Below are 27,257 nucleotides of genomic sequence, written 5' to 3' on the forward strand. Positions count from 1 at the left end.
AATAAATTTTCTAAATTTGAACGGGCGAATTCAATTTTGTGGCAATCGGATACCGGCGCTGTAAGTTCCCCCACTCCGCCGTTTGGAGCATAGCAAAAAAAAGAACTCCCTTTGACCATCAATATAAATAACAAAAAAACATTTTTACATTACTTATTATTTTTTATCCTATAGTACACAAATTTAACTTTATGTAGATACCGTGAATTTGAATAAAAAATATTAATAATTATACCAGCAGGAATTTTTTGAAAATAAAAAATTATCTTCCCCCCTTTAAGCTACATCGTTTTTCATTTTTTTGAAAGCTTTTTAAAGCAAAAAGAAAGTCAATGACTTTTATTTCAACTCGAGAGATTAAAAAATGGCCGAGTAATTGCAATTGTTTATAACTAAAGAAAGTACCTTTTTTGTATATCGATAATTATGCAATTAAATAGTAAAATTCGATTATTATTTTTATGTACATGATAGCATCACTCTTCAAGAGTAAAATGAAAAAAAATTGAATTCGCTTCATATCGTTCTGTAGAAATTACGTTGAAAAACAAAATGTTTTTAATTAACAAATGGAATAATTTATAAACTATTCATCCGATTAGGTTCGAAGTTTTTTCATTTTGCTTAGTGTCGTGAGGGGCACATTTTTATAAAGTTTCACTCTAATTGGATTAGTATTAACAAAGTTATTAAACAATTAAAAAAGTGCCATTTTTAATGGTTTAAATTCAGTAACTTTTAAACAAATTATCCAATTTTAACTTGCTACCCACCATTTTGTAGGTATTTTTAATACCTTTTTTCTAATCACAACTTTTTCCTCTAAAATGTAGAGGAAAGCAACGAGCACTTAAAAACTACCTTTCACCAACTTTGACCATTGTTTATAACAATTTATGCAACCGGAAATTTATTTATACTTAATTTATTTTTTGCGTTTTATTGTGATTTAGGCATCAAAAGAGGAATTATTTAAAAACTTAAATACTTGGCTTGTATTAAGTAAAAATTTAACACAAGCTTTAAAAGTTGTAAATGATACATCTTTTAGTATTACTACAGACTTTATGATTGGCATATTGGATTACAAGAAAATTCTGTTTTATGATGTTTATAATCATTGCAAATATCGTGGAGGAATTTTGAATGTGAGTTTTGCTGGAAATTGGAATAAAAACATTGGATTAAATATCTCAATAACAAAAGAGTCAATTTCAAGAAGATGGAATTTTCACGGAATGATTTTGAAAATGACAGGCCTTGTAAGGATATTAAATACATTAAGGGACACTTTCACCAACTCCAATTAAGACTTAATCACTGATTAATTCTCTAACCGACCAATTTAACCGCTTATGTTTGGTCGGTTAGAAATTTAATCACTGATTAACTCTTATTCGAAGTTGGTGAAACTGACCCTAAACAATATCAAACGATTTATTTGAATATTTTTGTAAGCTTCCAAAAATAACAATTTATGTCTGTATGTATTCTAGATAAATTATAGACCAAAAGATAAACAACTAGCTGAGTATTTACAGGATTATTCTACTAAAACACTAGATACGATAGGAAAGTTTGGATATGCTTTATGGTTACATGTTTCTGAAATATTTAACTTTACGTAAGTTACATTTAATGTTTAAATAAATCTTCAATGTACATATACCCACAACCCTTTTCTGTGATTACAAATAGCGCTGGTTTTTATTAATAATTAATGCTTCTTGCTATTTACAGAGAATAAAAAACTCTTACTGTTATTTATTGCAAATAAAATATCTCATTAAACGTTATATTGATTTCCAGTAAATAATTAAATAATAATAAATGTGTAAGACACCATCAACCGTATCATTTAGGAATATTTCACGATATTCTACGAACATTTTATAGGGACATCTGAAAGCCTATGGCAATTAAGATATGCATAGGATGTTCCAGGGGGTAAATTAGCTTTATATATATATATATATATACATATATATTCATATAAGTGACATTCTTAGAAAAAAGCAAAAAAAATTCTAGGATTGGCTTGATACTTTGGTGAATTGTTGTCATATATGAAAGTAACAAAATCTTTAAAAATAACCTTTTTTTAAATTATAAAAAATAGAGGGGATTGAAGTTTTGAGTTTTCAGCTAACACGGTTATGTTTTCGGTTTAATTAAACTGCTGAAATCGATAATAAAACGGTTCACTTTATTCTGCATAGAAAATTTTATATTTTAACATGGTTTAGTAGCTTATTAAGTCTCACCTGTCACACAAGTAGTATGTCTCAACTGTCATATTTCACACATGTCACACCAGCAGTATGTCTCACCTGTCTTATGTCACACTAATTGTAAGAGTATGTCTCTAAAAGTTCCAATGTGTTTTGAGTTGTTTGCTCTGGATTCTTTGTTGTTCAACAGTTGCTGTGAATAATACCCTCTTATTACCTGGATTTTATAAAAATTGTTAGATCTGCGTTTTCACTCTGCAATATTATAAAATTTTTCTGAATTCTTTAAAAATTTTAAATTTCATCTTACATTTATTTACAGCACTCTGAATTCTCAATCAGACAAAAAATAAAAAATGTTGATTCTTACATTGATTGTATTCTTCAGGATCAGACTCGTATATTTGACATCTGGTCCTTAAATATTCAGCATATGCCTCATTATGATCATCATCTGCATCCTCTGAATCCCATCTATTTACATTTGTCATCTGTTCCAGGATTGAAGAAACACTCTCTATTAGTATGGTTTATATTCAATATATATTTTGTTTTTATTTTTCGGAAATTATTTTAAAATCAACTCTGAATTTTATACTAAACTTTTACCTCAAAATTGAAATTTTCTCTTTTAATTTCCTTTCTTTAAATAATACCAGGTATCTCTAAAATTTTACTAAACAGAAAAGTGTTTCATGCATCTGAACCAAAACAATTGTACGGCGATTGTCTTAATCCGGAACGAAAAATCGAGTTTTCACACCGCACAAAACATACATGTACACCACTTGCCGTTATTTGACTCCGATTATTACAACGAAAATCAATTGGTTTTTGGTTGCACAAGCACATGCATGGGTCACGGATATACTACACTGAAAAAAGAATTTATTTGAATGAAATAAAAAGTATTTAATCCAAATACATCATTTACTTGTCTATTATCCAATAAATATGTATTTGAACCAAATACACATTTACTAGACATAAGTATTTTATTTTATCGTATCAAATAAATAGTTATTTGAATCAAATACAAAATATTCAAATCAAATAAATGGAATATTCAAAGCTAATAAATAATTATTTGCATCAATTATGAAAATTATTCCATTCAAATAAATATTTACTAGACATAAGTATTTTATTTTATCGTATCAAATAAATAGTTATTTGAATTAAATACAAAATATTCAAATCAAATAAACGAAATATTTGAGTGAAATAAATGAATGAATAGTTTTAAGTAACTCATTATTTGTATTAAATAAATTTATTAATTCAATTCAATTAATTATTTAATTGAACCAAATACGATTTATTTGGTTCAAATAAATGCATTTCAAATAATTCAAGTTATTTGAATCAAATACATATTTTTTTGATCCAAATAAAAAGTATTTGAACCAATTAAATATTTTTCGAATAATTTGAAGTATTTGAATCAAATAAATTTTTTTTTTCAGTGTACCGATTTCTCTAGTCGATAATCAAATTAATTACTGAACACAAGTATTAGTCTAATCATTGACCCCAGAACTTTGTAAACATGCTCAAAAAAAATTAATTTAATTATTAGTTATTTTTAAAAACTTAAAAATTTTTGAAATACAATCAAATAGCCAGTGATCAGAATCCGTCAGCAAGGCAGGTCAGAATTTGTCACCAAACCAAGAAAATATTCTCCACTTTTTTTTTTTTATTTTATAAAATTATTTTTAACTCTGTACATAAAATTCAATTCATTTACGAGCAGTTGTTTACATTCAGTCAGATTGAGTAACTTTTATTTCTATCTTATTTTTAATTATAACACTTCTCATTTTTATATATTAAATTAATGTTAGATATATTTATATAGATATACTATATTTTTTGCTGATTAAGATTTTTTGAAAACTAAGATAATGAAGTATACGACTTTATCAGCAAAGTGGCATCTATTAGATGTCATTTAAACTCCTTTGTTCAGAGTTAGGTGTTTAATGTGATAATTATATAGATATGGTTTGTCGTCAAATAATTATCAATTTTTGAATTAATTTTTGATCTGAAAAAATAAGCTGCGTGCTCGAGTTCACTGTGCATCTGCGAGGACTCGAACCACTTTAGTTGCTGCCTAACGCGGGACTTCTGCCACCTAAGGCGGTTCGAGTCCTCGCAGATGCACAGTGTACTCGAGCACGCAGCTTATTTTTTCAGATCAAAAATTAACTCAAAAATTGATAATTATTTGTCGAAAAACCAAATGGATATAATTATCACATGAAACACCTAACTCTGAACCAAGGAGTTTAAATGATATCTAATAGATGGCACTTTGCTGATAAAGTCGTATACTTCATTATCGTAATTTTCAAAATATAATTAAATTATCTAAATCTACATAACTTAATTAATTGTAATAACAACTCGAATTTTAAGGGGAGATTACGGTGATTCTTTTCAAAAAATCAAAATTATTTTTTTTTCATTTTTGGTTAGTATATCCATTTAAGAACACGGAAAAATTAGTTTAAAGTGTTTACAAGGTCTAGAACTGATATAAATTGAGTAGCAACAACTCACTGAGCGTGCGAACGCACACGTTTATTCCGGCCGCATAGCATTAAACCGCCAAGAGGCACTTACTGCTACTTCACTAGCAATAGATTACTTGAAAATGATCTTTTAGAAGCCAAAGAAAGATCTATGTATGTAGCCGGTATTGCCGATTGATTAAGAATCACTTCTTTGCTTAATTTAAAAAAAATCTTTGAAAAAAACCTCAAAATCACCGTAATCTCTCCATAATATCAATTATTATTATTTATATGTGTTTTATTCTCTTTATCTGTTTGTAATAATCTCTTAAAAATTTTGAAAATTCCGGCTGACTTCTCTGAACGGAAATCTATGTCTGTCATGCCGTGCACGCGCCGACATGTTTTACCTTCCCAGTAAAAAATAAAAGATACAAGAACGGCGATTTTTAATTTTTTTCACACTTTTATTTAAATAATTTTGGACTGCTTTTAAAATAGAAAATTTGAAAAAACCTTCGTTACATTAATATTCCACGTCGGTAAGGTAGAAAACCATATTTTCCGAAAAGCAAAATAAAATTACCAACAAAACACTGTTTTCACAAGGTTTTTAATGCAGAGGTTAGAATTAGTAAGAATAATTGTTTTTTGTTTAAATGTACGTTTCTTTAATAAATAATTATTTATTTCATTTTTATATTACGTGAATCGTTACCACAAACAACCTCTGCTACCATGTAGGATTAAGGGTTTTTATTATAATAAAATATATATGTGACCTGGACAGTTAAAAGGACCTTATGTCCGAAAAAATAGATTTTTACTTTTTTGATGATTCTTATTGAAAAAGATGTGCTCTTTTCAATGCATCAAACCGCGCATCTCCAGCTTCATTAGTCTTTTTACAAATGCGCTTCAAAGATGGACACAAATGGTTAAAAAATCGTAAAAAATTTAAGTAGAAAATAGGTGAATAAAAATTGATCAAATTAGTTTAAAACTCTTTAGTTGGGGGTTTATGAGGTCGCTGAATACAAATCTGGCATTAGATTTTCAAAATTTAAAATGTCGGATAACAAAATTAAAACTTGGCTGAATTTGCTTAAAACTTCTTACTCGGGGGGTTTTTCAGGTCGCTGATTACGAATTTGGCATCAGATTTTTAAACTAGTTTTAAGGGGAGCTAACGGTGATTTTGAAGTTTTTTTCAAAGATTTTTTTATCGTAAAAAAAATATTTATTAGTTACAATTTTTTTATGATAAAATACATATTTTAAAGAGTTGAAAACAATTTTTTTTTTAAACAATCTAATAAAAAATGGCTACCAAAAGTGGTACATTTTAAAGGCGCCGTCCCATGACAGCGTGAAACTCTGGCGTAAAGCGAAAAGCATGAGATCGAAAGAGATAATGAGATATCTTTATCTCTTTCGTTCTCCTGCTTTTCACTTTACACCGGAGTTTCACCCTGTCGTGGGACGGCGCCTTAAAAGTTTGGCACTTTTTTCTGGAACAGTTAATCTAAAATGAAAAAACCAACATTCTCTTAATCTGCACTATTTTGGCTTTCGTGTAAACTAGAATGAGAAATATTTATTATTGAAAAAGAAACGATTGGCAGACTTTTTTCATTTTTCGACAACAATTTTGCAACTTAAAATGTTTATAACTTTTAAAAATATTAATGGATTTTAAAAATCCTAGTTTACACAAAAACTACACATGCAAGGAACATACTTTCTAAATTTAAAGTTAATTGGTTGAATAGTTTTAAAATGAGAGTGTGACAAAGTTGAAAATGTGCTGTTTTGAGAAAAACGCGATTAAAGTTTTTTAAGTAGATATTAAACAAAAAAGTGATTCTTACTCAATCCACGATACCGTCTCGATACAAAAATCCTTCTTTGGCTTCTTAAAGATCATTTTTAAGTAATCTAATACCAGTCAAGTAGCAGTGAGTGCCTCTGAGTCATTCACTGATACCCGACCGGTATAAAAAAAATCACCGTAATCTCCCCTTAAGCAAATCCGATCAATTTTTAAATTTTTTCTGCCCTATTGGATCCGACATTTTGAATTTTTGAAATCTGATGATAAATTTGTAATCAGCGACCTCAATAACCCCCTGAATAACAAATTTCAAGCAAACCTAACTAATTTTTATTTTTGTCATCCGCCATATTGGATCTGCCATTTTGAATTTTAAAAATCTAATGCCAGATTCGTGATCAGCAACCTCAAAAATCCTCGAGTAGCATGTTTCATTTAAATTATTTAAACTTATAATATGTTTGTAGCGAATCCATATGATTCTTTCATTTTTTTGGGTGCCATATTGAATCCGCCATTTTTAATTTTAAAATCTGATGGTAGATTCGTAATCAGCGACCCCAAAAACCTCCGAGTAAAGAGTTTCAATTCATTTCAACGTGCAGGAACATTATTTTCGACCTGTCAACTTTAAAGTCGTTTTTATCGAAAACTTGATTTCGAACGTAAGGTCACTTTTAACTGTCCAAGTAAAATATACCAATCTATCACAAAGCTCTGAATATTTATTTATCAATGATGTTTCTCTTTCTGAATAAAAGAACGAACTGACTACTTGCTTTCTCTTCCGTTTGCGCGCTAAGCACACATAGTCAATGTAGAAGGGAAAACGGTCCCACGACTATACAACGCTACAGACTATCAACAAAGCTAATTCTTACAATTGAGGACCTTGATTCTATAAGGGGCTCTACGCTTGAGGCAGCCGCCTTGCGACAAGTCAGGTTCTCCAAAAATGGAAAAAATTTTAAAAACGCTATCCTGTAGGAAATAAAAATCTGCACCTTTTTTTCCTTTGAGATTTTTTATAAAACAAATATTAAAATTAATAGAGGCAAAAAAGTAAAAAAATTTTTTACGATAATTTAATGTACTTTGATACGATATTTTTGCATGCTCGAATGTAGGGCGAATTATATAATAAGAATGCCCCTGGAGAAACTCAACCGTGAGGTGTCATGGCTGCTGCTGAAGAAAAAGGAAAAATAGTTTTTTACTATTTTCCTTATAACTTCTTTATTTCTTAGAGAATTAATTCCAAACTTTTGGAACTTTTTTCGCGAGAAGTTTTTCCAGAATGAAAATTCCCTCGATAACTTTTTCATTAGAAGGTTGAAAAACACATATTTTAAAAATTAAAACTTTATTGTTATTTAATATAAAATAATAACAATTTTTTGAATTTTTTATTATTGTTGTCTTCAACAGTATAAACTGAATAAAATGCACAAATTTTCAAAGAAATCCATCAATATTTGGCGAAATTACGAGTTATGTTTTAAAAGTACATTAAATTATCGTAAAAATTTTTTTTACTTTTTTGCCTCTATTAATTTTAATATTTGTTTTATAAAAAATCTCAAAGGAAAAAAAGGTGCGGATTTTTATTTCCTACAGGATAGCGTTTTTAAAATTTTTTCCATTTTTGGAGAACCTGACTGGTCGCAAGGCGGCTGCCCGAAGCGTAGAGCCCCTTATAGAATCGGAGTCCTTAATTATATTGAAGCCGCCATATTGGATGTTCCAAAAGGTCACATAGTTTTCGAAAGTACTTATGTATACGAATAATTTCCGGGTATAAACAATAATATTAAAAGCTTTTAATTTTGCAGAGAAGGGTGGGCTGGTTAGCGCAAAACGTTCTACATGTATTAATTTTTTTTTAAATTTACATGTAGGAATTTACCACGGATTTTATAAAGGTTTTATTATGAATTATGATACGGGAACCCATGTAAGAATTTTCAGAAGTAGAAGCACTTTTACTTAGACCTGCACAAGAATATGTACAAAAACATGTTTATTTTCTTGTATAAGTTTTCACATAAAAACTTATTTTAAATTCTTGTACCAGAATTAGTACATTTTCTGGACCAGTACTGGTATGTTTTCTTGTACAATATCTTGTAAAGCGATTTTTAGTAGAGGCAAGTGCAACAAAACGATCTTCTCATTAGTCGAGCTTGATTGAACAATAATGAGCATAATTATTTTTGACAGCAGTTTTTCCGACAATCAGATCTGCTTTGGATTAGTTCTTAAACTCTTATGTGAAAAATCTATTTTTATTAGGGTTTAAGAACTGGTTCAAAGCAGAAATGAATTCATTGATTTTATAGCAAATTTAGGAAAAAATTGCACTTGTTTTATGGGAAATTTATTGTGAATTTCATAGATTTTAAGCAACACTAGTTTACTATAATCAGCGATACTTGAAATTTTAAACCTGTGTTCCTTATTATTAATAATTAATAATTATAGAATTGAGGCTGGAGAGTTTACTGAATGGATGCCTAATGATACAAATGGCCCAATGATAAGCGCACTAGGTAGAAGAGAGATAGATTTAGCAGGAATACCTGCATCAGTGACAGACGATAGATTAAATTATGTTTTTCCTCCAGCAACTCCATGGTTATTCAGGTAAAATAAATTAATATTTTTAATAGTAGCAATAGCAAAGTGTACACAGTTTGGTCCTCCTTTTATCAATAAAATTAATATATTTTTAGCTTAACTGAACTTTTATTTCAAAGAATTTTTATGTCAGATACTTTACTACGCTAAATTATTAATTACTCTCTAAATCTGAATTAGTAAAAATGTTTACTAATTTGAATTAGTGACTCACTTTTTGCTTCTAAATTAGTGAGATTTTACTAATTTACTAAAACATTTTTACTAATTCAGATTTAGAGAGTAACGCAATTTTTATTTGCTTTCATGTACAACATTTAAATTAAATCCAATTTTAAATCTACTATATTTTATTGTATAGTTTCATCGTAGAGGAATCATTGTATTATCAAAATTTTTCGGACTCGATTTTTTTATGTATAAGTAGTAGGGATGACTTTAGCCCTTAACGATACCTAGTTTAGAAGAGAGGTAACTTAAAGGGTAAGTCCTTGTTAGGCAGCCCCATCCACACTGAAATTGAAATTTCGGAAAATTTTTAACAGTACACTGGAAAACAGGAAAATAATAAATTCTTTTCCTTTAGGGTAATTGATAATTGGCTAGAAATACACAAACCAAAACTTTTTTTGAGTTAAAATAATAAAAAAGAATTAATGTCGATAAATTAAATATAATCACTGTTTTACGAAAACTAAAAAAAATTAAAATTTTCTGAATTCAATATTTCACATTTAAATATTGTATTTTTGATATTTTCATCTCCTTACTATTCCAACCATATCTTATTTGTATGTTGAAACTTAAAATTCATACCAACTAACAAAAAAATCTTTTTTGTAAAATTAATCTTTAACATCCGAGATCTTTTATAAAATTAAGTGAATAAAAACGAAAACATTCGGACAAAAAATAAAAATATATTTACTCCAACGTTTCGAAATCTAATTGATTTCCTCTTCAAGGAGTCTATCAAAAATTATAGAAATGAAATAATAAATAACAAAAGATTAACGAGATAATTTTATCGTTTGGTGATTGATAATAAAAAATCTAAATCTTTAAAATTTCTATTGGAATCGTTTGGTGGTTGTTAGGTGGCGGATCATCTAGTTCCACACTTACGCCTTTTAGCTGTATAATCGAGAATATCCTGAAGCTGAATAGTTGCACTGAATTCTGTAACTTTGATTATAGTGTGTAACCAATGACTTTTTAATGATGCTGAATGTTGAAAAAAAATCAATTAATTAAATCAAAGTTACAAAGGGAAGACTTGAATAAATTGTTTGTTGGGTGCCAGTCTTTTCTTGGGACAAAAATAAACAAGTTGTAAATTCAGATGTTCATTACATGAACATTTTGCTTCCTCTTTACGATCAGCAAAAAAATTTGCTTCCTCGTGGAGAAAGTATTAACATTGAAATAAACATACAAAAATAATATAATAATGTAAACATTTGAGTACTTATAAATTTGAGTTAAATTTAAAGAATTAATGGAAGTTAAAAAGTCAAAAATTCCCATTTTAGCTGAAATTTCTAAAAATTAATGAAAAATAATATATAAATTATAATTATTTACAATTATATCGGTTTGTTTCAATGCAAGGAACACAATTATTTCATATTTAAACTTGAATTTAAATAAATACAAAATTTTTTAGCTAAAATTGGAATTTTGTTTTAACTTTCTTTAATTTATTAAATTTACCTCAAATGTATACTTTATATACACCAATCGATTTGTTTTCATGCAAGGAATACAATTATTTTATATATTAACTTCAATTTAAATAATCACAAAATTTTATAGCCAAAATGTGAATTAAAACTATACTTTATATATACCGATCGATTTGTCTTGACCATGAAGTAAGAATAAGGAGACTTCACTCTAATGTCAAGTCTGTCCCCATTCTCTATAACATCATTCCGGAAAATTCGAATGGGCAGAGGTGGCGTTCCTTGCGGGAAAAACACGAAACTGTCGATTTTAACCTTATAAATTCGTCTGCTACTACTATAATAAACACCAAATGAGTGCTATGATAATACCCATTTTTGACATTTTAAATAATATTTTTAATTGATTGTAAAATTTTATTTTATAATAATTTAAATTATTACAATTTTTTGTAATTGTAATTACAATTGATTAAATTGTTTATAAAAAGAAGAATGTTTTTGTTTCTTTTATTTTAAAGAATACGATCGCTATCATGAATCAAAGTAATTCCCAAGTAAGTATTTGCTATAAATTCTTAATAATATATAATATAATATGCATATAATAATATAATATTTATATATATATATATTATAATAATATAATAATTTTTATAAAAATTAAAATATATAATTAACAATATTATTTTTCTTTAAACAGATAACCGTAGGATTCAATACATTAAACGGAATTACCTTAATTAATTATGATAAGGAATTAACTTTTGCAGAGTTAAGAAATTGTTTGGACTATATTCCACTGCCTTGTGAAAACTGGTGTTTCACAAAAGGAAGTGACTACTTTTTTGGATTTCAAAGAGTTGAAAACAACTTTGACATTAGAAAAAGAGTTGCAGTTTTTTATAATATGAAGGTAAAAATTTATATAGATGATATAATTATGTCATTTTCATCAGAAATAAAGATATTAACAATTAATGATTTAAATAAACTTTTGAAAACTGTTGATAAATTAAAATTATAGGACTCTATACAATATTGACTTATTGTAATTGTAATCAAAATTTTTTTAATTTAATACATTTTTGATTAAATAAATCAAATGCAAAAATTTATCATGTTTATTTTTTATCCTTCTTTTATATCAAAAGTTTAAATATTTTAAAAATTTAATGTTTAATGCACAAGGTAATAGGCTTGAAACAAATAAAAGCAAGTTAGTAATGTCTTCTACATTATTTACAAACTGCCACTGCTCTAGAAATATTTCCTTATTTTTTACAAAAACCTAGAAATAATTATTTTTTAAAAATGAAAACAAAATATATATTAATAATATTAAAGTATTTTTATTATTAATTTTTTTGATTACAGGACAAAAAATCCAATCAAAAAAATGCTAACCGAAAATTAAACGAAAAAATTCCAAAATACAAAAATCGAAAATAAAAATGTTTAAAGTCAAAAAATCCACAAAATAAAGTCCAGAGTTAAATTATTTTTTTGGGATTTCATTTACAGTCAACTTTTTAGTTTGGATTTTTGTATTGGGAATTTTTGTCCGGATAACAATTTTTTCAATACCTCTATGGACGTAGCGATTCAAAGCTACATTCACTTTAAAAAATTTTCTAGCTATCGGGTGACTTAAAAAAATGGTATCATTTTGATATATTTAGGTTGGTACAATTGTTTTTCTGTGTATTTTTTTTCTCATATTTGCTTTATTTTATAATTTAACAATTTTTTTTAGAATCAAGAATGTTTCAAATTCATAAGGATTTCCCACGATGAAGAAATGAAGCAATTAAAAGAAATATCTAATTTAATTAAAAAAATAATTTAATTTAAAAAATTTATCAATTTTTAAATTTAGGCTGGTAAAGTAAAGCTTGGCAGGAGAGAAGTAGGGGCAATGTTGTCAACTTAAGGAGAGACTGTGTTTGGATAAATGGAGTGAAATGGTGGATAGAAGGGGATGAGTGGATACAGGCAGGGGTAGGTAGGGATGAGGGGTTTGGAGAAATAAGGCAGGAGAAAGAACAGGAGGAGATAGACAAAGAAAAGGAAGAGTAGGAGGGAGAAGAAGGACGGGAAACAAGGAGGAAGAAGGTCAATAAAAATAGGATATTGGAATATTGGAGGTTGGAAAAATAAAGATGAAGGATTTTGGAAGACGCTAGAGAAATGGGAAGTTATATTTCTAATGGAAACGTGGGTAGAAAGTAAGGATTGGAGAAGAATGAAAGGAAAGTTACCAAGAGGATATAAGTGGAAAATGCAAGGGGCAAAAAGGACGTATGATATTGGAAGAAGCGCGGGGGGAATGATCTCTGGGGTGAAGGTGGGGATTAACGAGGGTAGGGGAATTGGAGGTATGAATGAAACAGATGGTTGTATGGTGAGAACTTTGAAAATTGGAAGAGAGAAAGTCGACGTGGTGGGGGTATATAGAAGAAGAGGAGAAGATGAAGGATGGGCGAACGTAGAAGAATGGATGGATATAGGAAGGGATAGAATGGTGCTAATTGGAGGGGATCTGAATGCATGGACGGGGGAATTAGGAGGAGGAGAATGGAATGAGGAAACGAAAAAGTATGAAAGGGTATCTAAACATAAGGAAGTGGATGCAGATGGAAGAAGATTGATTGAGATGTTAGAGGAGAGAGGATGGATGATATGCAATGGTAATACAAAGGGAGACGAGGGAGGGGAGTTCACGTTTGGTAAAAAGGGGGATACGGTGATCGACTATGTATTGGCTGAAGAAAAGATGAGAGAAAGGATAAGAAGAATGGAAGTAGGGAGAGAGACTGGGGCAGATCATTTCCCGGTGATAGTGGAAGTAGAAGGGATAAGCAGAAGGAAAAATGTCAGGGAGTGGAAGGAAAAAGAGGAGAAAATAAAAATGGGAAAGTGGGAAGTGGAAAAACTAATGGAGTTTGAAAGGAGAGTGCAGGATGAATGGACGAGGGGTAGTGAGAGTGAAAGTATAGATGAGAGAATTGCGAGAATGAAGAATAATATAGAAAGGTTAAGGAATGAATTGGGACAAGAAGGTAAAGAAAAAACAAAAAGAAAGGGATGGTGGGATGAAGAGTGTGAACGGAGTAAAGAATGGATGAGAGAGAATATCAAGGAATGGAGAGAAGGACGGATTAATAGATTGGAATATAAGAGACGGCAGAAGGAACACGAACATCTGATTGGAAAGAAAAATGAGGAAGAGAAGAAGAGGTTCATAGAGGAAGTAGAGAAAGCGGTGAGAGAAGGAAGAGAGTGGGAGGTAATTAATAGAGAGAGGAAGAGAAGAGAGATGATAAATAGAAATATTAGCATGCAAGAATGGACGAGATACTTTAAAGGCCTAAGTGGGGGGGTGGAATATAGAGTAGTGGGGGAGCAGAGAAGGGAAATTGAGAATGAAGAAGTGAACGAGATAAGTATGGAAGAAGTGGAAGGTGCAATTAAGAGATTAAAAAGGAATAAGGCGGCGGGGCATGACGGGATCGAGGCGGAAAGTATGATTTATGGAGGAGATGTGGTGAAGCATGAGATGTGGGTTATTATTAATAAGGTATGGAGAGGAGAAGGATGGCCAGAAGACTGGAAAACGGGGTTGATTGTTCCTTTGGCAAAGAAAGGAGAAGCAAAGAAGGTAGATGAGCATAGAGGGATTACTTTAATGCCGGTAGGTTATAAGGTTTATGCAGAAGTGATAAGGAAAAGGCTGGAAGAGAATGTGGAGAGAGTGGGAGGAATACCACATAATCAAGCTGGATTTCGGAAAGGAATGGGAACAATGGACCACATTTACACCTTGAATTACCTGATAAATAGGAATCTAAGTAGGAAAGCGGGTAAATTGGTAGGATTGTTCGTAGATTTTAAGGCTGCTTTCCCATCTGTAAATAGAGGAATATTGTGGAGAACCTTAAAGGAGAGAGGAATAGAGGACGGGCTCGTGGAGAGAATTAAAGAGCTTTATGTCGATGTGAGAGCCAGGGTGAGAGTAGGAGAACAATTAGGGAATTGTATATGGATGGGTAGAGGTCTAATGCAAGGGTGCCCACTTAGCCTTATTCAGTTTATTAATGGCGGATATGGAAGAAAAAATGGAAGAAAGAGGAAAAGGAGGGGTAGTGCTGGGAAAAGGGAGATTGTATTCTTTAGCATATGCGGATGATGTGGTTTTATTAGCAGAGAGTGAAAGTGGTATGAGGTTGTTAATGAGAGAATTTGAGTTGTATGCGAAAGAAAAGGATTTGTGGGTGAATGTGGGGAAAACGAAAATGGTGAGATTCAGGAATAGAAAGAGTGGGGATGAGGAAGTGTGGAAATTGAATGGGAGTGTGGTTGAGGAAGTAGATGAGTTTTGTTATTTAGGATTTTGGCTAAAGTATAATGGGGGTTATGAGTTGCATGTGAGTAAGAGAATTGAGAAAGCGGGGAGGATAATGGGGCAAGTGTGGGGAATTGGAAAGAGAAGGTTTAAGAATGAATGGAAAAAGAGAATGTGGTTGTTTGATGCGTTAGTATGGGCAGTGTTGTGTTATGGGGTAGAGATATGGGGATGGAAGGAGAGAGGAAGAGTAGAAAGAATGAATGAAAGGTATATGAGATGGACAATGGGAGTAAGCGCAAGTTGTCCTGGGTACATGTTGAGAGAGGAAATAGAGAGGGAGAAAATGGCAGTACGGCAGAGAGGGAGAGCATGGGGGTTTGAGGAGAGATTGAAACAAGGAAAAGGGAATGAATGGGCTCAATTGTGTAGAGAATGTATTAGAGAGAGAGAGAGAATAGGAAAGAATGTACAATCGAAGTGGGAAAAAGAAAGGACGGATGCTTTGGAATGTTGGGGAAAGAATGACAGGGGTTGGTATGGTGTAAAAGAGACATGGAAAGAAAGAGATGGTAAGGATAGATGGGAAAAAATTGGAGTGTCTAAGTATAATAGATGGTATAAAATGGTGAAGAATGTGGGACAGCCGAGATATTTAGAGAAACTGAGGAAAGAAGCGAAATGGCAAAGAATGGTGAGATATAGGATGGGGGAGGGAATGAGAGAATGTAGGTATTGGATGAGGAAAGAGGAGAAGCTGTGTAGAGTGTGCGAGTTTGATGTAGAGGACTGGGAACATGTATTAGAGAGGTGTGTGAAAGAAACGAGTGGGATGAATGAGGATTGGGGTAAAGAGGCTAAGGTGCGATGGATATTGGATGAGAATGGGCAAGGGGAGGAATGGATGAGAAAATTGGATGAAAGGAGGGGAGAAAAGATGAGAGGAAGAGGATTGAATGAGAGGTGAGAATGGAAATATAAGGGAAGGGCGTAATAGGGGACGAAGCCAGTATGGGCAAAAAGAACTGGAAACGGAAGCCCGGGCACTGGCGGATAGAATTAGTTAAGTTAAGGTTAAGATAAGTTAGTTAAGATAAGGAAAATTGTATTAGTATTTAAGGATAGTATGTAACTAGGTTAAGAAAATTGTATTTGGTTCCTCGAACTTTGCCGTAGGCAAGGAGAGTAAAATAAAATTGAATTTATTAAATTAATAGATTATTTGAAATATTAAAGTATAATTTATTTCGTCACGAGTTAATTATTTTATTTGAAACTAACAGTTGGCAAACATGAAGTTAGAGAATTCAATCTACAATTATGTTGTATTTGTTTGCTACGTAGATAAAATATTTTAGGAAATTGACATGAATTCTATGTCAATGTCCTTATCTAGAGGGGTTATGTTTATATTTTCTTCTAAATTACCATCTTGCAGTTTAAGCTTTGAAGAAATTGTCAACAGTATTTTATTTTTTCCATGATTTGGAACAAATTTCACTAAAAATATGTAAGTTTTTAATTCTAAATAACGAAAAGCGCTAAATAGCGACTAGCGCTATTAGTAATCCCACTGCTGTATCTAAAAAGTGTAAATCACACACAACATGTTTTTTTCAAACTTTTCCCCTTCAGGGATTGCGTCTCTCTATGCTTGAAGCATTTCGTCCTATAAAAAAATTATATATATATATATACAAAAATATTACAATTTTATATCTATTGTTTAAATTATAATAAGTAAGAAATAATTTATTATAATAACCGTTGTTGCATGAAAAAAACTTCTCTTCATCAGTGGATTTAATTTTTCCTTTTTGTTGCGATAATCAGAAAAATTACAATTTCTAACAAAACAAGAAGGCATCTGCAATGATTTATTAAGAAACGTAATATGAGTTAATTTAAAATTTTCCTAAAATTACACAAAATGCACAGATTTGGTAATATATACTTATAAGTAAACAAATTAATTATTTTGAAAAAATTATAAATATGACTACAGATTGACATTCGTAAGAAATTGACAAGGTTGAAAAACATTTGTAAACACTTAAATTCAATTACATCTCAATTATTTTAATTTATATATCTTGAAAACTTGAAATAATTTAATTTATAAAATTTTTCAAGAATTAAAAATTCTATTATTTGTTAAAATTTTTTAAAATTTGTACAATAAAATTTTTTTTATTATAAATAATTTCTTTATATAATTTTTGCACAACTTTATTACAATGTAATTATAATATGTAATCTAGGCTAATATAATATCAGTAATATTATATTTAAATATACTTATAATTACTTTATATTTATAATTAATCTATAATTATTTATATTTATATTTATGACAAATATACATACCTCTTTTATATTTTTCCACTGGCACAATTTAATATTACTTAAACCATCAAACTTAACGATTATTTTTCAAACACAAAAATAAAATTGATGCTTCTGGTAAACAAAACCACATGTGAATGTGACAGAAGCATATTTTGAATTTGAAAATCAAGTTTCGCGTTTTTCCCGCAAGGGACGCCACCTCTGTCTATTCGAATTTTCCGGAATGATGTTATAGAGAATGGGGCCATTTTTTCTGTATTCCTCATATAGAGTGAAGGCTCCTTATTCTTAATTTTTCGATTTAAAAATTTTTTCGATTAAAAAATAATTTTTGGAAAAAAGACGATAAATTTTTTTTTTTTGAGTATTTTTAAAAAACCTTTGGTCATATTTGAAATATTAATATGATAAAAGAGCCTACCAAATTTTATCTAAATACATTAAAACCTGTTAAAATTATCTTCTAAACAAAAAAGGGATCTACACACACACACATACATACATCCGGACAATTCATCAGGATCTCGTATAACATGTTTCTATATAGAGAAAAATTTGTTTCCGACACTTTTAAAATTTTTATAAACGAAAGGACTACAAAGCTTCCTCCACGAGGAAGCAAAATAAATAAATAATTAAGGGACAAAAGAATTAAATTGATTAAATAGATTAAATAAATTTTTCATTAATCGTTGAATTAGTCTGGAAAAATACACAAGGCCACCAGGCAAACTATTTTAGAGACTGTTAAATTCGACAATTAAATCAAAATTATTATTAATTGTCAAATTAGTCTGAAGATTACACACGGCCACCAGGCTTTTACTCAAAGACTGTCAAATTCTATAATCAAGGAAAACTCAAAGCAAAGAAATGATTCAAAATTCAAATTAAATTAAAATAGTATTCCTTTTACTCGGTCTGCCGCAGTCCCAATTCTTGGTTAACAGAAGAAAGGTCGGTTCGGAAAGATTCGAAAAGATTTTATTTTTTTCAAATTAAATAAAACATCAGATTTTATAAACAAAAGGTTAATAAATTTCTTTATTTAAATTTTAAACATTATAAAAATTTGAGTTCAGACTCGATATAATGCAAAGAAAAATAATTACTTATTCTTTTTAAAAGAATAAGGATTCTTTAATTCGAGGAATGATAAAAAGGATTAAATTGAAATGGATACAATCCTTTCTTAAAAAAACAGTGGTGCACTCCCTGGCGGATTGGGAAAACCGAGTTGTAACCGAATTGGGTTACGATTCGGTTACGTTTCGGTTCATTGTGAAATATTATCGTTAATCGACGAAATATTTAGTAAATAACTATTAGGAATGGTTAATATACATTTAGAGTGCTTATTTATGAAATAATAATAATAATAAATTGAGATATAATTAATTAATAATAAGTGTTTTAAGTGTACAGAGCATAGAGTTGTTGAATTACCATATATATGTATATTACCATCAGCGGCAGCTGTGATACGCGCGTTAAACACTAGATGGCGTTAATTTGTGAATGAATTTCTAAAATATAGAAACAAAAATTTTTTCGAAAAATATCTAAATAAGGAATGAGCATTGCGAATGTGAAATCTTAATAGAAAGGCGAAACGTAAATCAAGATTAGAAATGTATAGGTGGATTAATTGATAGTTTTAAATCAACAGATTGAAATGAAAAATTACTCATTTCAATATAAGTTAATATATTGCGTTTTTGTTCATTTTTCATTAAAAAGATAATATCAAAATAATTATTGCTCTTCCTATGACAAATGAATTACAAAATAACTAATAATTAAAATTTTTAATTTTTCAAAATAGTAATTTCATTAAATAAAATTTTTAAAATATAAATAAAATGAAATAGAATTATTTCGTAAACTTTGCGTGCGAAGAATTATGAATATTAATCATTAAGTTTGATTTAACAATTGAATAAATAGATCACAAAATTTCATAATAAATCAAGTCAGTTTTTTGTAAAATTTTACAATTTTTTACAAGTTGAAAATGAAAAAAATAAAATAAAATTGAAAAATTAATTTATTTTATGGTTCAACAATTTTTAACGTGAATTATTATTCAATTTAAAAATTGATTTATTTGAATTTGGAGATCCATTTTTTGAAAATATAAAAAAATTAAACAATTTTTCATGAATAGAAAATATAATTAAAAATTAATTGCATAAAAATTCAATTGATAATTTAAAATTTATTATATAATATATATGAGACATTTCATATGAGAAGACGGGGTCATGTCTCGGATTTTTCTCAAAATTCGGTAAATTGTAGTGATAGTGGTGCTAAATGAGTGTACAAATTTTGAATTTGGAATTTTTAATATTTTTCGAGATATTTACAATAACAAATTTGAGCAATATTTTTTTGCTTTACTTATAACTTTTTTCCTATTAAAAATAGAGAAAAATGTTGTGAATGTTTTTTAAGCGGAAGATCTTAAACTTTTAAAAAAAAATTATTTTTTTAAAAAAATATTAATTTTTAAACAATTTGTTTAAAAAATAAAATTTGTTTATAACTTTTAACCATGTTCTCCCTCATTTAGAAGCGCGAAAAAAATCATGAATATTGTTTAAGTCATAATAAATTGATGGTTAAATTTTTGAGATGGCATTATTTTTTGCTTTCGAGATATTAATTAATTAACTAACAAAAGTTAATAAAAAATGAAATATTTTACGAACAAATAAAATTAGAGTAATTTGAAAAACACCATTATAATGCTTATCAAAATCCACATCCAACGAGCCCTACATGAACTATTTCTAATAAACGGGTGTTAAATTAATAATAATTAATAAAATTTATTTAAATAATTAATAACATTTGAAGAAATAAAGATAAATCGTCAATTCTTTTTTTATTTGGAAGATCATCTAATTCTGTGTCAAAAAAAGAATATTAAGTATTACCAAGAATCAAAAATTAATTATAAAATGTTATTTAGAAAAAGACTGAAAAATACCATGCCGAGTAGGTAGTTAGCCCCCTCCAACTTGTGTCGTAGGGTGTTAAAACCTCAATTTTCAAAAATCATCTGTTAATAATTTAGATTTGTTAAAAATGTTATTTATACTGGTTTTATTTAACACAGAATTAGATGATCTTCCAAATAAAAAAAGAATTGACGGTTTATCTTCATTTCCTTAAATGTTATTAATTATTTAAATAAATTTTATTAATTATTATTAATTTAACACCCGTTTATTAGAAATAGTTCATATAGGGCTCGTTGGATGCGGATTTTGATAAGCATTATAATGGTGTTTTTTAAATTACTGTAATTTTATTTGTTCGTAAAATATTTCATTTTTTATTAACTTTTGTTAGTTAATTAATTAATATCTCGAAAACAAAAAATAATGCCATCTCAAAAATTTAACCATCAATTTATTATGACTTAAACAATATTCATGATTTTTTTCGCGCTTCTAAATGAGGGAGAACATGGTTAAAAGTTATAAACAAATTTTATTTTTTAAACAAATTGTTTAAAAATTAATATTTTTTTAAAAAAATAATTTTTTTCTAAAAGTTTAAGATCTTCCGCGTAAAAAACATTCACAACATTTTTCTCTATTTTTAATATGAAAAAAGTTATAAGTAAAGCAAAAAAATATTGCTCAAATTTGTTATTGTAAATATCTCGAAAAATATTAAAAATTTCAAATTCAAAAATTGTACACTCATTTAGCACCACTATCACTACAATTTACCAAATTTTGAGAAAAATCCGAGACATGACCCCGTCTTCTCATATGAAATGTCTCATATTATTCAAGTTGGAAATTATATTAGAAGGTAAATTATTATTTTCATTAATTAAAAAATTTAAAAATCAACTAAAATTCAATATTTTGAAATTAAGAATGTGTGGATATTTGGTATCCACTGACTCAGGAGAAGGTGCTTCAGATGGGAAAATGATAAATCTCAAGTTCCGTTAACTCCAATTTATTTCCACTTCGTTAATTGTTAATTGATACGGCCACCGACTCTCCACTCACCACACGTCTATACTCGGCTCAGGTCCGGCGAGAATCTAACCTCGCACTCACTCTCGGATTCACAGGTGATTGTCGCGACACGCGTTCTCAATCGGCGGAAGTTCGGGGGAGAGCTTAAGGCTCATCCCCACACACTCCCCCCGAGTGATAACGGTGTAACATTCAAAATTTCACTCTTTCGTCGAATAACAATTTTGTGCATACATACGGAGTCGTGGCATAATTTTTTTTTTATAAATTCATTTATATAAATATAATTTTACTTTATTGTTTTACATTGTCGTATTTGTCAGAAAATATCACAGCATTTGTTTTTCTTATAATTAATTATTTTTATATTTATTCTCTTTTGAGTAAAGTCAATTATTTTAATTATATTTATTAAACTAATAGTTGCAACTTTTTATTAACTCTATTTAATTTTGAAAAATGAAATTCGTCATTTTTGTACAATGTTTTTTATTGTATTTTACCATTTATTTATTTTTGTTTCATTTTTAGGGTTCCGTACCCGAAGGGGGAACCCTATTAATGAGACTAGTGAAGCAAGGCATGTACCCCCCCCTAGCGGCCACACGAATTTATCTAGAGGGTTGAAATTTGGTATACATATGTATTTTGGCGTGTAGATTACAGGAAAAATATAGCGAATCTCATAGGAATTGATTATCATAGCGTTGTCAAGGAAAAACCATGAATTTTTACGAAAAATCCCTGAAAATGACTATGTACCCCCCCTCTGGTTGCCACATCTTTTTACATAGAGAGCTCAAATTTGGTACACTTATGTATTTTTACGTGAAAATTACAGGAAAAATATAGCGAACACGATTCGGATCAATTTACATAGCGTTGTCAAGGAAAAATCAAAAATTTTGAAAAAAAGCGTTTAATCCACCTAGCGCACACACTATTTGACCAAGACAGTTCATATTTGGTATACTTACGTATTTTTGCGTGTAGATTACAGGAAAAATATAGCGAGCACGATTGGAGTTGATGATCATATTGTTTTTAAGGAAAACTCATATTTTTAGAAAAAATCATGGATTTTTCGAATAAAAAAAGAAGAAAATTTTATCTTAAGGAATTCAAATTTATACATTTTTACGTATTTTTACGTGTAGATTACAAAAAAATTATAGCGAGAACGATTAGAGTTGATTATCATAGAGTTTTTAAGAAAAAACTGATAATTTTTTATAAAAATCATGAATTTTCTTCAAAAAACGAAGAAAATATTATCTAATGGGCTTCAAACTTATACATTTTTATGTATTTTTACGTATAAATTACAAAAAAATATAGTGAGCATGATTGGAGTTGATAATCATAGCGTTTTTAAGGAAAAACTGATAATTTTCGTTATATGTGACTATGTGTCTATCTATGTGTTTTTATGCTCACATTACAGGAAAAATTAAGCAAAATTGGAATTTTTCCACATGCCTTCACACTTTAACCCCTTAAATTGTAGGTTTAAGGGTACGGAACCCTCGGTTTTAATGCGAGTGTAACTCGCACTTGTCCGATTTTTCTTTTTTTAATACGCGAATTTATTTTATTTAGCTAGCTGATTATTTCTATCTCTCCATGTTTATTTTGTTTTTAAACCTCTACGGAGAATAGAAGGAACGAATTTTTGTCGTTTTTGGATATCCTTGTCGCTTCGATTCGGTATCGCGTCCGATACTATTATTTTTTTATTATTTGTTTCTACAATCGGTTTTTCTTCACGTTTATTTCTGCGGAGAATGGATGGTACGAATCTAACATGTTTGCGCGTTTCGTGTCGTTCTAATTCGTGTTCCAAATCTATCGCGACCGGTATAATTATTTCCGGATTGTTTTTCGTGTTTTTCCGATGTATTACGATATCGTTTTTATTCGAATCTTTATCGCTGATCAAATTTTCCGTTTCTTTATCATTTTGTACATAGTTTTCGGTTTTTTTATTTTGTTCGATAACGTTTTGTTTATTATCTACGTGCGAACTATGTGCATTTTCGGAAGTATTTGTCGTTGTAATTTGTTCTTCCGGTAAAAAGAAAGCAGGTTTTATATTTTCTATCGAAACTCTTTTTTTATTTCCATTTACTTCTATCTCGTATACTCGATCCGAAATTCGCTGAGTTACACGATGAGGGCCAGAGTATGGTCTCTCTAGTGATTTTCGAATAGGTGGGGCTTTTAGGAAAACGTGGGTACTATTCTCGAGTTCTTTATGGATAAAAACACGACGATTATGGTTGTGAGTCACGGGAATAGGTTTTATGCGATTAATGTAGTTCTTGAATTCTGTTACAAAAGTATTTCGGTCTTGATCGTTTTCACGGGGTAACGTAAACTCCCCGGGAATACGTAATGTTGTGCCGAATGTATACTCTGCGGGTGAGTAACCACATTTTAAAACACTCGTCCTAAGTCCTAACAACACTGAGGATAATGCTCGAGTCCAATTTTCGCCTGCATGGCACATTATCGCCGCTTTTAGAGTTCGGTGCCACCTTTCCACCATACCGTTGGATGCGGGATGTTATGAGGTGGTCCGAACTCTATGGGATCCAATAAAATTCATTAAATTTTGTGTCATACGCTACTCGAATTCTTTTCCCTGATCCGTTGTGACTGTTTCCGGTACTCCGAACCTAGTGACCCAGTTATCGTAGAATGCTCGACACACGGATTCGCTCGATTTGTCCTTTATAGGAATTACCTCGGGCCACCTCGTGTATCTGTCTATTATTGTGAGACAATACAAGAAACCATCGCTTAGACCCAATGGACCGATCAAATCCATGTGTATATGAGCAAATCTTGCTGTGGGTGGAACGAAATGATTTGGGTTAGTTATCGTGTGTCTTGTAATTTATGACGATTGACAGTCTATGCAGCCCTTTGACCACCTAGTAATGTCACGTTGCATATATGGCCACACGAATCTTTTTCTAAGCGTTCGATACAAAGCTTTCGCGCCCGGATGAGCTTGAGAGTGAAAAATTTCAAATACGCGTTTGCGAAAAGTCATTGGCAAAATATAACGGACCACATTATTAGACACGTCACACGTTATTTTAATTTTCTCGTTTCCGAAAGTAATATCGCGAATTTCCAATCCCGATGTGGGTGAATTTTTTAGTTTCATGACGTCATCGTCATTTTCTTGCGCTTTTGCTAAATCTTGTAAATCGAATTCAGTTGGTAGATTAATTGTTTCGATGCGTGATAGTGCGTCAGCGGTTGTATTTAGTTCCCCTGGGATATGTTCTATCCATGTGGTAAATTGTGAAATAATCGCGATCTGTCTTTGTGTACGGTCTGAGATTTTGTCTGATTTTTGTGTGAACATAAATGTCAGTGGTTTGTGGTCGGTTAATATTTTAAATGTGTGTGGTTTTAAAAAGTATTTAAAATGTTTGATAGCTTGAAAAATTGCGAGTAACTCACGGTCGTAAGTGCTATATTTACGTTGGGAGTCGGTTAATGTTCTCGAAAAATACGCGAGTGGTCTCCAATGTCGATTTATATATTGTTCTAAAACGGCCCCGATACCAATGGTAGGGGTGCCAGTGTTAAACAATGACAGGTATTCGTGTAGAATATCGCTGTATTTTGCGTTTTTATCGATCAAACTTGTTATTTATTTTGGAAAAAGCAACGTCTCCTCTGCAGCTCAATCTAGTCAAAGGATCTATTATTTTATGTTCTTTCAAATCAACGATTAAACCAAATTGTGATATCAAATCCGCGCCAATTATAGGTCTGGGAACGTCGGCAACGCAAAAGTTCCATGTTATTTCTCGTCTTAATCCAAGATCTAATGTAATTTTCTTATTAAATTATAATGATAATTTTCCTTCCCAATTATATATTAGAATGTGAAAATTTTGATCCACGGAAGGTATTTTAAATAACACAAGTTTTATGTCATTTTTTAATTTATTGCTAAGCAACGTTTCGATGACATGGTTTTGTCATCCTCTTCAGGCAAGTATAAAATTAAAATTACATTTTTTGTAATTAGTCAAATGAAAATTCGCTTGCCATGATAAGACACAAAATTTTATATTCATTTGACTAATTACAAAAAATGTAATTTTAATTTTATACTTGCCTGAAGAGGATGACAAAACCATGTCATCGAAACGTTGCTTAGCAATAAATTAAAAAATGACATAAAACTTGTGTTATTTAAAATACCTTCCGTGGATCAAAATTTTCACATTCTAATAATTTTCTTATTTCCGAATGTTTTAATTCTTGTGTCGTTTGCTGCGTATAACACGAGTTTATTGGGATTGTCTCTTTTTATCAAGTGGACGGGTAAGATTGACAAATCGGACCCTGTATCGACTAAGAATTTCCATTTATTTTTTTTATCTATAACATGAAGGCGATTGGATGCGTTTGCTACAGTGCACGCCTCTGATCTCTGTAAGCCTATTCGTTTCCCGACGATCTTCGTTCGCGTCTTTCCGAATAATCCGATCTATCAATTTCACTTTGTGAATGGCGGTTATTAGGACGTTCTTCACTACGGCTTCTATTTTCGCGAAAACTACTGTTTCTAAATCCTCGACCGCGGTGATTTGAGAAATTATTATATCCGTTATTCCAATTACTTCTTGGCCGCGAATGACCTCTATAATTTCCCGAGTAGCCTCTGTAGCCACGATATGATCCGCCTCGACCGCGATAAAAATGACCTCGTGAGCCTCGACGATTAAAATTTTGCATTTTTTTATTTGATTTATCAAATTTTGCCTTTAAAGAAGCTACTTCTGATGTTAGATTTTCGAGTTTATTATCCGCATTTTCCTTTTTAACTTCATCCGCAACCGAAGCGACGATGACATTATTTCCGGAATCGACTTCTGCCATTTGATCGGCTTTTTTCGCGATTTCATTAAGTGTCATATCACCCGTTGACGTTAAGACTAACTGGTGTTGCTTCGGTAATTTCGTCAAAAATATTGCTTTTAAAATGTCTTCACTAACGTTTGCAGAATTTAAGCTTCGCAACCCGCTCAATATTTGCGAAGGTTTGCCACTTGTCAAAACCTCGCCCCTAATGAGCCGGTACATGCGAGATTCATCGGATATAGAGAAATGCGAAATAATAGCGTTTTTCATTTGAGTATAGGAATTATGAGGTCTCGGGTTAGCCATTACAATGTGCTTAACACAGCTTAAAACATCCGCGCTAGCATTCGCAACGAGAGCTTGAGATCGTTCATTTTCATTTATTATATTTTGATTTGCAAAAATTGATTCTACTTGAATGAACCAAAGTTCAGTTTCGTTAGGCAACATTTTAGGTAATTTAATTGTTTTAAATCTTTCAACATTATTAACAGTCATGTTTACCAATTGTGACAACGTGTTATTGAGATCGATTGGTGAATCCCTGGAAGTACCAGGTTGAGCAATGTTTTGTTGTCTTTGTTGATTTTGTTGTTTCTGTTGTTGTTGTAGATTAAGTTGTCTTTGTTTATGTTGAATATTTGCGTCCTCGAGCTCTCGTTCACGCTGCGTGCAAGCCGTCAGCCTCTTATTTAATTCCGCCTCAACACGTCGAAGTTCAGCTTCCTGTGCTTGCAATCTGACAGACTCTTGT

The 27,257-nt window shown here is 30.3% G+C and overlaps 2 protein-coding genes across 3 annotated transcripts in view; one reads left to right on the forward strand and one right to left on the reverse strand.

Moving 5' to 3' along the window:
- The window catches only part of LOC127279020 (uncharacterized), a 335,741-nt gene extending 310,123 nt beyond the window's left edge, over positions 1-25,618 (reverse strand). The window contains exon 1 of the mRNA XM_051301092.1: positions 22,539-25,618. Coding sequence (XP_051157049.1) covers positions 23,238-24,158 — 921 coding nt within the window. The 5' untranslated portion in view covers positions 24,159-25,618 and the 3' untranslated portion in view covers positions 22,539-23,237. The remainder of the gene's footprint in view (positions 1-22,538) is intronic.
- LOC127279018 (ionotropic receptor 75a-like) overlaps positions 1-27,257 on the forward strand; it is a 149,122-nt gene that overhangs the window by 71,159 nt on the left and 50,706 nt on the right. For both annotated transcript variants that reach the window (XM_051301088.1, XM_051301089.1), the window contains exons 3-5: positions 954-1,262; positions 1,497-1,624; positions 9,069-9,230. In XM_051301088.1, the coding sequence (XP_051157045.1) occupies positions 954-1,262; positions 1,497-1,624; positions 9,069-9,230 (599 nt within the window). The remainder of the gene's footprint in view (positions 1-953; positions 1,263-1,496; positions 1,625-9,068; positions 9,231-27,257) is intronic.

This window comes from Leptopilina boulardi, unplaced genomic scaffold (assembly GCF_019393585.1).
Source record: "Leptopilina boulardi isolate dan_hultmark-lab unplaced genomic scaffold, ZJU_Lbou_2.1 LbouV2_213, whole genome shotgun sequence".
NCBI lineage: Eukaryota > Metazoa > Arthropoda > Insecta > Hymenoptera > Figitidae > Leptopilina > Leptopilina boulardi.